At 40.5% G+C, this 12309-nt stretch overlaps 1 protein-coding gene across 3 annotated transcripts in view; it reads left to right on the forward strand.

The window, feature by feature from the left end:
* The window catches only part of LOC140204327 (transcription factor Dp-1-like), a 93559-nt gene that overhangs the window by 24829 nt on the left and 56421 nt on the right, over positions 1-12309 (forward strand). For all 3 annotated transcript variants that reach the window (XM_072270959.1, XM_072270961.1, XM_072270960.1), the window contains exons 3-4: positions 9007-9073; positions 11007-11107. In XM_072270959.1, coding sequence (XP_072127060.1) covers positions 9007-9073; positions 11007-11107 — 168 coding nt within the window. The remainder of the gene's footprint in view (positions 1-9006; positions 9074-11006; positions 11108-12309) is intronic.

The following is a 12309-nucleotide window of genomic DNA, read 5'->3' on the forward strand; positions in this document are numbered from 1 at the left end:
TACAGCTGTAGCTGGGAGGCATCCAGCACATCTTTAAGAAAAAATAGCTGAAGTAAACATGCTAATTAATTAGGTGCCGCCTGGCACATAATTGTCGGCCCAGATCAGAGACAACGCAATTGGCAATCACTTCTGATCTGGGCTGACAATTACGTGCTGGGCGGCAGCTAATTAATTAGCATGTTTATTTCAGCTTTTTTCTTAAAGATGTGCTGGGTGCCTCCCAGCTACTGCTGCATTCTTCGCGAATCGGTATCTGTCCGGGCCCGAGGGTTGGGGTGGTGGGACACTGGGGTGTCACCTCATCGTCGATCAGGGTGGGCAGGTCATCTTCTCCTATGACTGCCCGCCTTGATGTCGAAGGTCGAGGATCATCGTCTGCTGTGGCTGATGTGGAAGGCTTGCTTGACTGCTCAGCCTCACGCATTTTTCTATCATACAGTTCTTTGTAAGCACTCAAACCATCCTGCAAGTATCCCCTAAGCCGACGTACCCTTTCAAAATTAAAGTCGTACTTTATCATTGCAGCGAAAATCTCACGCAGGTGCTTCATGTTCAGTTCCTGGACGATTTCACTTTCGCTACTGAATTCGGTTTCGATTGTTATCCTTTCCTCTTCCAATTGCATCAGCTCTTCATCTATTAGTTCTTGGTCATGGGATACCAAAACCTCTTTAACATCATCTTCGTCAGCTTCCACTAACCAACTCACTTTGTCCTTACTTCGTTCACCACGATCGAAACGCTTAATTATGTCTAGTTTTATGCTAAGTGTAACACCCTTACGAGCTCTTTCAGGCTTTTCCAACACCTTAGAATTCATCTTGCAAACGGCTGCTCACAGGCACGTGTTTAAGCAATGCCAGTGAGAATGCCGTTCCGAATTCGAGGGACAGCGGCTGCTAGGGGCGTGCGCTGCTTTTTCTCGTAACAATGAGAACACCTTCTGTTAGCGAAAACAGGTAACTAATGTAGGTCTTTTGTAACAGTGAGGTTTCGTAACGCGGACATTCGAAAAGCGGAGGACACCTGTATTTCATTTGCCACTTTGCCCATTCCCTTAAACTATCTAAGTCTCTCTGCAGGCTCTCTGTTCCCTCAACACAACCCAACCCTCTACCCATCTTTGTATCATTGGCAAATTTAGCCACAAATCCATTAATACTGTAGTCCAAATCATTGATGTACATCGTAAAAAAAAAAAAAAGTAGCGGTCCCAACACAGACTCTTGTGGAACTCCACTGGTAACCGGCAGCCAGTCAGAATATTCCCACTCTGTTTTCTGCCGATCAGCTAATGCTCCACCCATGCTAGTAACTTCCCTGTAATGCCATGGGCTCTTATCTTGCTAAGCAGCCTCGGGCACCTTGTCAAAGGCCTTCTGAAAATCCAAGTGCACCACATCTACTGCATCTCCTTTGTCTACTATGTTTGTAATCTCCTCAAAAAATGCAGTAGGATATTCAGGTAGGATTTTCCTTTCAGGAAACCATGCTGGCTTTGGCCTATCTTGTCATGTGCCTCCAGGTACTCCATAATCTCATTCCTAACAATCGATTCCAACAACCTCCCAACCACTGATGTCAGGCTAACAGGTCTATAGTTTACTTTCTGCTACCACCCACCCTTCTTAAATAGTGGAGTAATATTTGCAATTTTCCAGTCATTCAGTACAATGCCAGAATATACCTATTCTTGAAAGATCGTTGTCAATGCCTCCGCAATCTCTCCAGCTACTTCCTTCAGAAACTGAGGGTGCATTCTATCAGGTCCAAGAGATATATCCACCCTCAGACCATTAAGCTTCCTGAGCACCTTCTCAGTCATAATTTTCACTGCAACTACTTCACTTCCCTGACATTCTTGAATGTCCAGTATACTGCAGGTGTCTTTCACTGTGAAGACTGATGCAAAATACGCATTCAGTTACTCTGCCATCTCTGTGTGTCTCATTACAATATCTTCAGCGTCATTTTCTATTGGTCCTATAGCTACCCTCAGTTCTCTTTTACCCTTTATATACTTAAAAAAGCTTTTAGTATCTTCTTTGATATTAGTCGCCAGCTTTCTCTCATAATTCATCTTTTCCTTCCTAATGACCTTCTTAGTTTCCTTCTGCAAGTTTTTAAAAGCTTCCCAGTCCTCTACCTTCCCACTAGCTTTGGCTTCCTTGTATGCCCCCTCTTTTGCTTTTACTTTGGCTCTGACGTCACTTGTCAGCCACAGTAGTGTCTGTCCATTTGAAAATTTCTTCTTATTTGGAATATATCTGTCTTGTACTTGCCTCATTTTTCACAGAAATTCCAGTCATTGCTGCTCTGCTGTCCTTCCTGCTAGAGTCTCTTTCCAGTCAGCTTTGGCCTGTTCCCCTCACATGCCATTGTAATTTCCTTTATTCCACATGAAATACTGACACATTGGAATTTAATTTTTCCTTCTCAAATTTCAAAGTGAACTCAATCATATTGTGATCACTGTTCCCTAAGGGTCCCTTAACCTTAAGCTCTCTTATCATCTCTGGATCATTGCACAACACCCAATCCAGCACAGCTGATCCCTTTGTGGGCTCCACAACGAGCTGTTCTAAAAAGCTGTCCTTTAGATGTTCTACAAGTACTCTCTTGAGGTCCAGTATTGGCCTGGTCTTTCCAGTCCACTTTCATGTTAAAATCCCCAACGATTATCAGGATATTGCCCTTCTGACAAGCCTTTTCTATCTCCTGCTTTAATTTGTAACCCACATCCTGGCTGCTGTTTGGAGTCCTGTATACAACTGCCATTGGGGTCCTTTTACCTTTGCCATTTTCTTAACTCAACCCATAGAGACTCTACACCTTCCAATCCTATGTCATCCCTTTCTAGTAATTTAATATTATTTCTTATGAATAGGGCCACACCACCCCCTCTGCCTACTAACCTATCTTTCCGGTATACTGTATATCCTTGGACATTCAGCTCCCAATGGCAACCATCCTTTAGCCAGGTTTCAGAGATGGCCACAATGTCATATTTACCAGTCTGTAGCTGAATTTCAAGGTCGTCCATTTTATTTGCGTGCATTCAAATATAACACTTCCAGTCCAGTATTTGTTGCTTTCTGTTGTAAATCATCCCACTGCCTGTGATTATACCTCATCTCCTGCTTGTCCTTCCTATCATCTCTGTTGCATGCTATCTTTGATTTATTTCTGTTTTCTCCTTCCTCAGCCCTAACACTCTGATTCCCATCCCCTGCCAAATTAGTTTAAACTCTCTCTAACAGCTCTATTAAACCTGCATGCTTGGATATTGGACCCTTTTGGGTTCAGGTGTAAACCGTCCTTTTTGTACTGGTCATACCTCCCCCAGAAGAGGCCCCAATGATCCAGGAACCAGGAACCCTGCCCCCTACATCAGTCTCTCAGCCACACATTAATATGCCTGATCATGCTATTCTTTCGCTCATTAGCACGTGGCAGAAGCAGCAGTCCTGAGGTTACTCCCCTGAAGGTCCTACTTTTCAGCTTCCTACCCATCTCCTGAATTCTCTCTTCAGGACCTCTCCCTTTTTTTTAAATCTATGTCATTGATACCAACGTGTACCAAGACTTCTGGCTGTTCACCGTCTCCCTTCGGAATACTGCACCCGATCCAAGACATCCCCTACCCTGGCACCTGGGAGACAACACACCATGTGGGTTTCTCTATCAGGCTGACAGAACCTTCTGTCTGTTCCCCTCACGATGGAATCCCCTATGATTTCTGCATTCCTCATCTTCTGTCCCTTCTACACCAGGGAACCAGGCTCAGTGCCAGAGACCAGATCGCTGTGGTCGTCCTCTGTCAGGTCACCCCCTCAATGGCATCCAAAACGAGATAACAATTACTGAGGGGGATGGCCACAGGGGTGCTGTCTACTATCTGAGCTCTTACTTTCCCTTCCCTGACAGTCGCCCACTTGTCTAACTCCTGCAGCCTCGGGGTGACTAACTCCCTGTAACTCCTATCTATCTCTTGCTCACTTTCCCTAATAAGCTGTAGGTCATCAAGCTGTAGCTCCAGATCTCTACCACGGCCTCTCAGGAACTGCATCTTGGTGCACTTGGTGCAGGTGTGGCCATCTGGGAGACTAGAAGATTCCCAGGATTCCCACATCTGACAACCAGAGCAAAGTACTAACCCTGCAGACATGCTGTCTATTCCTCAAAAAAATGCAACGATAAAGCAAAGTCCACTTACCCTCTTACCTCACCAAAGCCCGAATGAGCCAAAGCCCTACCACTCTTTCTCAGACCACTCCGTTGATGACTGCTTCGCTAGGCAGTGTCTTCCTTTTATGCCTGAGCCTTCCCTGCTTTCCAACACGTGATTGGTGCTCCGGTTATAGACAAGTTCCAGTGAAGCTTTCCCCTTTTAAACTTTACTTCCGTCCTGTGCGCTGCCTCGTCTCTTGTCGCTCTCCAACTCACAATTAGTGCGCTGGTTATAGCTGGGTAGCTGTGAGAGTCCATTGTTCATAATAGACATCAGTCACCGGAGATGGCATGAACATCGATTTCTCTAACTTCCAGTAATGCCTCCACCACCACCCCTCCCCCTCACCATTTCCCATCCCCTTGTTCCTCTCTCATAGCTTCTCCTTGCCAGCCCATCGCCCCCCTCTGGTGCTCCTCTCCCCCCACCCCCGCTTCTTTCTTCCATGGCTTTCTGTCTCTTTCACCAATCAACTTGCTAGTTCTTTGCTCTATCCCTCTTCCTCCAAGTTTCACCTATCACCTGGCATTTCTCTCTCCCCTCCCTCTCTCTTCCCCGCCCCCCTCTTCAAATCTACTCCAGCTTTTTCTCTCCAGTCCTGCTGAAGGGTTTCGGCCCGAAACATTGACTACTTTTTTCCATAGATGCTTCCTAGACTGCTGAGTTCCTCCAGCATTTTGTGTGTTGTTCAGATTTCCAGCATCTGCAGATTTTCTCTTTTAGTACCTCAGCTATGCCGTCTGGCTCCATGTGTATACTTTGATTTTGATTGGTCAAAACTCTTGCAATCCTTTACCTGCTCACAATCCTGCAAGTTATTTTTGGTTTCCTTTTATATACAGTGAATTCCAGTTATTTGGGGCAGCCGTTTATTTGGGACAACTCTTAAAGAGCAAAAGCTAAATTGAGAAAATAGTTGGGATTCCCCTTGCTTATTTGGGACAGTGTGCTGATTAATTGGAGCAGGATGTATGCTGAACAGTTTCTAAATAGTATCAGTTGTATGTACTTAGATGTGCTTAGCATCATCAGTTTTTAAGTAGTGTCAGTTGTGTGCTATGCTCAAAAAGCAGTGAATTTTGTCACTGATTGTTGGCAAGAAATGAGCAGCAAGGCAATTCAAAACTGCTCACTGCAGTTTTAAGCATTCAGTCTTGGAGATGCCAGAAACGGCCGGGAGTGAAAATGAAACGATGTCACTACTTCGAGTTAGGAATTACGAAGAATTTTAAGGTATTGACAATCATCTTGAATGTTACAAAGAAAATGAAGCTTTGGAGGATGCAGTCGGTGAAAATTGTATGAAGGCAGTTCATTATCTACACGGTGTCAGCAATCATTTTGTTGATTTATAGACAATCAAAAGAACACTGGATCAATTCCTTCATCAATAAGTATTGGGAAATAATACAGTTTATAATACTGTAGTAGTATTGGTAGTGTTCTAATTTGATCTGTATTTCATTTAAGTCCATAACTCAGTTAAATGGTTGTTTGTCTTTTTTTATACTTTTTAAACTATTTCTGTGAAACTAGGGCCAATTGGGCCAAATACACTGGTCCCAGTGTGTCCCAATTAACCAAAATTCACTGTTTAAGTTTCTTGTGTCCTCTCCTGGCTACTTAATTTTTATTTCTACTTTTACCTTTTCTGCCATCAGCCTAGTTCTCATATATCAACATGGCATTAATTATAATCTAACTTTCCTTGTCTGTTTCACTCCATCTTTTCTGTTGTGCTTAACTTTTATAGCATTTTTGCATAGAGCCTTTTGAAAGTCTATCACCCCTTATCGTCCCTTTCATCATAGATCTGTCATGTTAGATATACATGACCAAAGTATTTTAAAAAGTTGCAAATGCTGGAAATCTGGAAGCAAGTTGTTTGGACAACATCTGACATGTTGAATTTTGATGAGAGGTCCCAAAACTGTTTCTCTTTCCATAGATGCAGCCTGATGCTTTAAGTTCTATAATTAAGCATGGCTTTGTATTTCTCTGAACTTGTTTTTCTCTTGTTATAAGTACTTTTAGCGCTTGCTAAAACTAAACCAAAAAGTGACTGCACAGGGTTCTGAATCCACAGTGTAGGTAGGCTTCATGGCATTTGATCCTGAAGATACTGATGACAGTATCTAATGGATGATCATCTTCTGCTCAATATTTCTGCACCTATTCTTTGCCTCTATATTGCTTTTAAAGTTGGAGTTAAATGTTCAACCTTTTGAACAGTGATAACTAAGTCATGAAGGCCCACTAACTTTACATATTCTGGTTCTAGAATTTTCTAGACCTAATGATGTTCAAAGGTTTTTTTTTGCATCGTCTTATCAATGGTTAAATTAGAACATCGGTTATTTGCATCTTCAGCCTAAGTACATACAGAGTATGTTCAAATCTAAAAGTTTAGGCATCTGCCCTTTCAGGGTAAACTTCTTTACTTGAAACACTGATGTTAAATTTTATTTCATCAGAGTAAAGAAAGTTATGGGATAACTGCAAAGCAGCCAGATTTGCTCGTTTATAACTCAAATTTTACCTTGCAACTGCTTCTCACTCCCACCGCTGTCTCTAAATTATCAGATTGCTTATCCAACATCTGTAGCAGATGATCAGATATTTTCTCCATCTTTATATCTTTATACCCAGCCACAGTTTCCTTGCATTAATTCCTTTTCTGACCCTGGCAAGCAACTAAGTTTGAACCAAACAGCTCTGCATTCAGATAAGCTTCCTGCCACATCTTCACCATCAGTAATACTGCCTACTTCTTTCAAAGTTCATAGTAAATTTAGTATCAAAGTGGTTGCACATGTATGTCACCATGTGCAACCCTGAGATTCATTTTCTTTTGGGCATTCACAGTAAATATAAGAAATACAGTTGAATCAATGAAAGACTGCCCCTATGGGATGGACAGCAACCAATGTGCAAAAGACAACAAAATGAGAAAATGAAACAAACATAAGCAATAAATATTGAGAAAATGAGTTGGAATCCTTGAAAGGTTGTGGGGAACAGTTCAGTGATGGAGCAAGTGAAGTTATCCCCCTGATTCAAGAGCCTGATAGTTGTGGGGTAATAATTGTTTCTGAACCTGGTGGTGTGGGTTCTGAGGCTCCTGTACCTCCTGATGGCAGCAGTGAGAAGAGAGCACGGCCAGGATGGTGGAGATTCTTGATGATGGATGCTGCTCTCTAGCGATGGTGTTCTGTGCAGATGTGCTTGTTGGTGGGGAGAGCTTTACCCATGACGCACTGGGTTGTATCCACTACTTTTTGTAGTCTTTTCCATTCAAGGGCATTGGTGTTTCTATGCCAGGCCATGATATCATTGAGTTACAAGTCTACCTTTCGTCATCTGCTGCAAAAACTAATTGTCCCTGAATTTGTTAGTTTTTGATCAATGCTTTCTTGACCAGCAATTCGGGGTTTCTAACCTGGAGTCCATGGACCCCTTGATTAATGGTAAGAATCCATGGCATAAAAGTTTCTTAAGTTTTAAACTATCCAAAGTTCTGCCATCCAAATCCCAAGTTGCATAGTCCAATTCCCCCCTCTGTTGCCCACTAGGCTGTTGGTCTGGCATTGCCTACACCATCAGTGGCTGTGCTTTCGGCTGCTTATGCTTCAAACTCTAATGGTTCTCTCCTTGAGCCATTATTTTTTAAATTAATTTTCTTTAACCAAGCTTTTGTTTACCTACTGCATAGATTCTGTCAAATACTTGGTTTTTTAAGGGCACTAAGCAAATGAAAATTATTGATCCAAAACCTTTGCTTTGAAAGTTAAATTAACTTTGAAGGATTTCAATATCATTGAGGAAGATCTCTTATATGAATTTGCACATAACACGTTTTGCAAAGCTGTCCCATTTATGCCAAACTGATAGCTTGGTTTTCATTGAATTCTTTTCAGGAACATGTAACTATAAAAATGCTTGCATCTTTTCACATGAACCAATACAAACACTCAGTGGCCATTTTATTAGGTACCTCCTGCAGCTTATAAAGTGGCCACTGGGTGTATATTTGTGGTCTTCTGCAGTAGCCCATCCACTTTCAAGGTTCAACATGTGCATTCAGAGATGCTCTTCTGCATACCACTGCTGTGTTATTTGAGTTACTGTCCGCTTGAACCAGTCTGGCCATTCTCCTCTGATCTCTGTCATTAACAAGGCATTTTCCACCCCCCCCAAAACTGCCACTCACTGCATGTTTTTGTACCATTCTCTGTAAACTCTAGATATTGTTGTGTGTGAAAATCCCAGGAGATCAGCAGTTTCTGAGATACTCAAGCCATACCATCATTCAACAAGGTCACTTGGATCACATTTCTTTCCCATTCTGATGTTTGCTCTGAACAACAACTGAACCTCTGGACCATGTCTGCATATTTTTATGCATTCAGTTGGTGCCACATGATTAACTGATTAGATATTTGCACCAATGAGCAGGTTATAGGTTGACCTAATAAAATGACCACTGAGTATATGTGCACACAGTTGCAGAGTGCAATGGTAGTGGTTTAATTTTGTGGTATGACCTGTTGCTAGGAAAAATAATGGCTTGAATTGGGAGAGTAATTTTGATTCCTTTTGGCTATTTATGAAGCTGTTTTTGTAGAAATATATAAACAGTCCATTTCTTTGAAAGATCTGTGGAAGGGTAGAATAATATAATTGTGCAAAATTAATTGTAGAAGTGCATTTATTTGCTTGTTAGAAGACAAGTTAAATTAGTATTTATAGTGCATGTGTTTTCTTTTTCATAGATTGGGGTAAGAGAAACTAATGGCGAGATCAAAGTTTTTACAGATCAGAATGTTAGCCCAGCAAAAAGTAAGTATTATTGTATGTGTGTTTCAATTTTTGATACTTTAATACAGTTTTCTCTTTAATATGGGAGATATGACTGGGAAAGTGGTGACTCACAATTCTCTTCAAAGTTCAACTTTGATGGGATGGTAGGATTGTAGGATTATATGAGCTTCTGTTTGCAATTGATTCAGGAAAACTTGTTCAGTTTTGAACTTGAGTGGTGCCATGGTTACTATTGATTGATAAAGGTAGAATGAATGTATAGAAGACTTCTTTCAGAGCAAGTTAATTGGATAAAATGCTGGGGTGCTAAATCATAAATTAACAGTTTTAATAGAAAATATGAATTTTCTCGTTTTCCTTCAGTAAGCATATAACCTGCTGCATGACTATCAATTGTGCTCAAAAACTATTAATTAGGAAATATGCAAGATTGGCCTGACATGATATTCCCATCCAATCCTGTCTGCTGATTGGTGTTTATGCAATAACATGACTGAGAATTGGAGCTCTGACTTCTCTAATCCATGCCCAATCAATTTGTGATACAGTTTATTTGGATAATAATGTTCCATAATGCATGATCATTTAGTGCAAGAAATCCTACCTCTGACTTTGTAGGCTGATTCAGTACAGCTTTGACTGGATGGTTCTGGATGGATGTGCAATTCCATTACACATATATATACTTCATCTTGTTGTTTGCCACGTGTTGAAGGAAGTATACTGTTTATTTGAATATAACCAATCTACATGGTTCATTTCATCTGTCTCCAAGTTAAAAATTAGCCATTTGAGCTTTAGTGAATGATATGATAGCATCTTCGTTCATTGCTGAGTTTTTTTAAACTCTCATAAAAATATTCAACCATGTACAGAACTTTTGTTTGTATAAATAAGCACAAACAAAACAAAATGAAATGAACTATTCCTTTTGAAAAGCTACATTTACCATTTGCATGTTAGCAGTATCTTACATCAGAAGGTTTCATTGAGCATTTTTCCTTTGCTTACAAAAGGAACTCTTTGACTCATTTTACCTCCAATCCATAATAGATTTCATAGATAGCAGGCCTTGCACATATGAATATGTGACAAGTTTTGAAGTGGCCCTACGCATTTAGTTTTGGCATACTTGTTGGATTGGAAGGACATTACTAATGAGCCCTGTTCTGTTCTCCCGAGTTATAAATTTGTGTATTGTCCAAAAGGATTTTTCAACTATGGTACAAAAACTTTATTACACACCCCCTTAATTTTACAAGTGTGAGATGAAATGCCTTTGATTACATTTTCTGGTACAATATAAAAAGAATCAGTGTTTCATCTTCATTGCTTGTGCATTGAGTCCAGTCGTACATAGATTTATATGAGAAGTTTACTGAGGTTGGTTCTAAATGCCTAATGCTGTTTGAGAATAAAAATTGTTCAGCAAATAAAACATTTTTTTGGGTCAGAAACCTAGGAATGAGCATTAAGATCAAAATCAAGGTCATTCTGGTTTTAACAAGTATCATGTTATGGTTGCTAAGGCTATTGGCTTATCTTTTTCAAAAATATATATTATTGAATTTTCAAACTTTTATTTGAAGTGGTTTTGGAAAGTCAGGGTTTCATTTATTTGAAACAGCTACACAAAGAAGTTTAAATAGCTTTTTGGTTGTAATGGACTGCTAAAATTGTTATTTATTTACTGATACAGCATGAAATAGGCCCTTCCGGCCCAATATGCTGCACCACCACACAGACACACACACTCTTCCGCTCCATTCTGTAATAGCATTGCACTAACGGCTATGTTACTGTGGCACCCATTGTTCGCATCTTGTGGAACTAGTTATTCCTTTTATACTTGCCAAGTATAGCAATGCTGCAACTTGTTTTATCAAATGCTTTAATTGATAATATGAATAACAGAAGACGGTACTGATGCTTGCAACCTCTTTCTTTACAGTTGCATTAGTGACAATAGCATCTACGCATCTCACCACCCCAGGGAAACAAATTTTGCCAAAAACATTGGGGCTATCAAATGTTAGTAACGCTCCTCAGATGGTAAGGATGCTGCTTTTATACACCAATGTTGATTATTGCAGGGTGATATTATTTTTTTCTCATTTTCCACACTTTTGAAGGTTGAGTCTTGGCTGCTCTCTGATACCCTGAAGAAGGCAAATTTAATCAGAATCAGGTTTAATATCACAGATACGTTTTGTGAAATTTGTTTTCATGGGTTTGTTCATTATCCATTGAGAGATCTGATGGCAGAGAGGAAGAAGCTGTTCCTAAAACATTGAGTGTGTGTCTTCAGCCTTTTGTACCTTCTCTGATGGTAGCAATGAGAAGAGGGCATGCCCTGGGTAGTGGGGATCCTTAATGGTGGATATTGACTTTTTGAGGCCATGGCCTTTTGAAGATATCTTTGATACTTGGGGGGGTGGGGGGTGGCTAGTGCTCGTGATGGAGTTGGCCGAGTTTGTAATCCTCTGCAGCAGGGATTCCCAACCTGGAGTCCATGGACCATGGACCCCTCAGGTAATGGTAAGGCTCTATCGTGTAAAAAGGTAGGGAACCCCTGCTCTGCAACCCTTTGTACAGTGACCCTTCCATACCAGACAATTATGCAATCAGAATACTCTCCATGATATATCTGGAGAAATGTGTTCGTGTTTGGTGGTATTAGTTTATATTAGTGAATCATGATTAGCACTGATTAGACTGGTGTTGCTGCTGAGCCTGAGTCCTTATTTTAATAGGCACAATTGCATGAGAGAGTAAATAGTGTTATTAATGAGAATAATCTTACATAATTATTAGAAATGGTTGGGGGGGGGCATTCAATCCATTTTGACAACTGCCTTGTGGCCCTAACTACATCTAACTGTCCTGTAAATAATTGCATGTTTTTACTTTTCTGTATTTGGAATCTTTTACAATTATTGATGTTTCATCACATTTCATAACACACCAAAATTGGCTTTGAGTCTGAACATTCCTATTATTCCACTGCTAAAGAGTTTCATAAAGCAGAGCACTGAGTTTGTATGTCCTATCTGTTCTGTCTTCCCTCGTTATGAAGACTCCGCATTCACCAGTGTTAATACCAGGACTTGGCTGGGTACAAAGCATAAGTTTAGGAGTATTCTTGGATCAACCAAAAACTAGTTACCTAATCACTTATGTAATATATTCTTTTCAGCATTATTGAATGGGAGTGTGAGTCAATAGAAATCATTGGTTTGTTTCCATAACTTTAT

Source organism: Mobula birostris, chromosome 10 (assembly GCF_030028105.1).
Source record: "Mobula birostris isolate sMobBir1 chromosome 10, sMobBir1.hap1, whole genome shotgun sequence".
NCBI lineage: Eukaryota > Metazoa > Chordata > Chondrichthyes > Myliobatiformes > Myliobatidae > Mobula > Mobula birostris.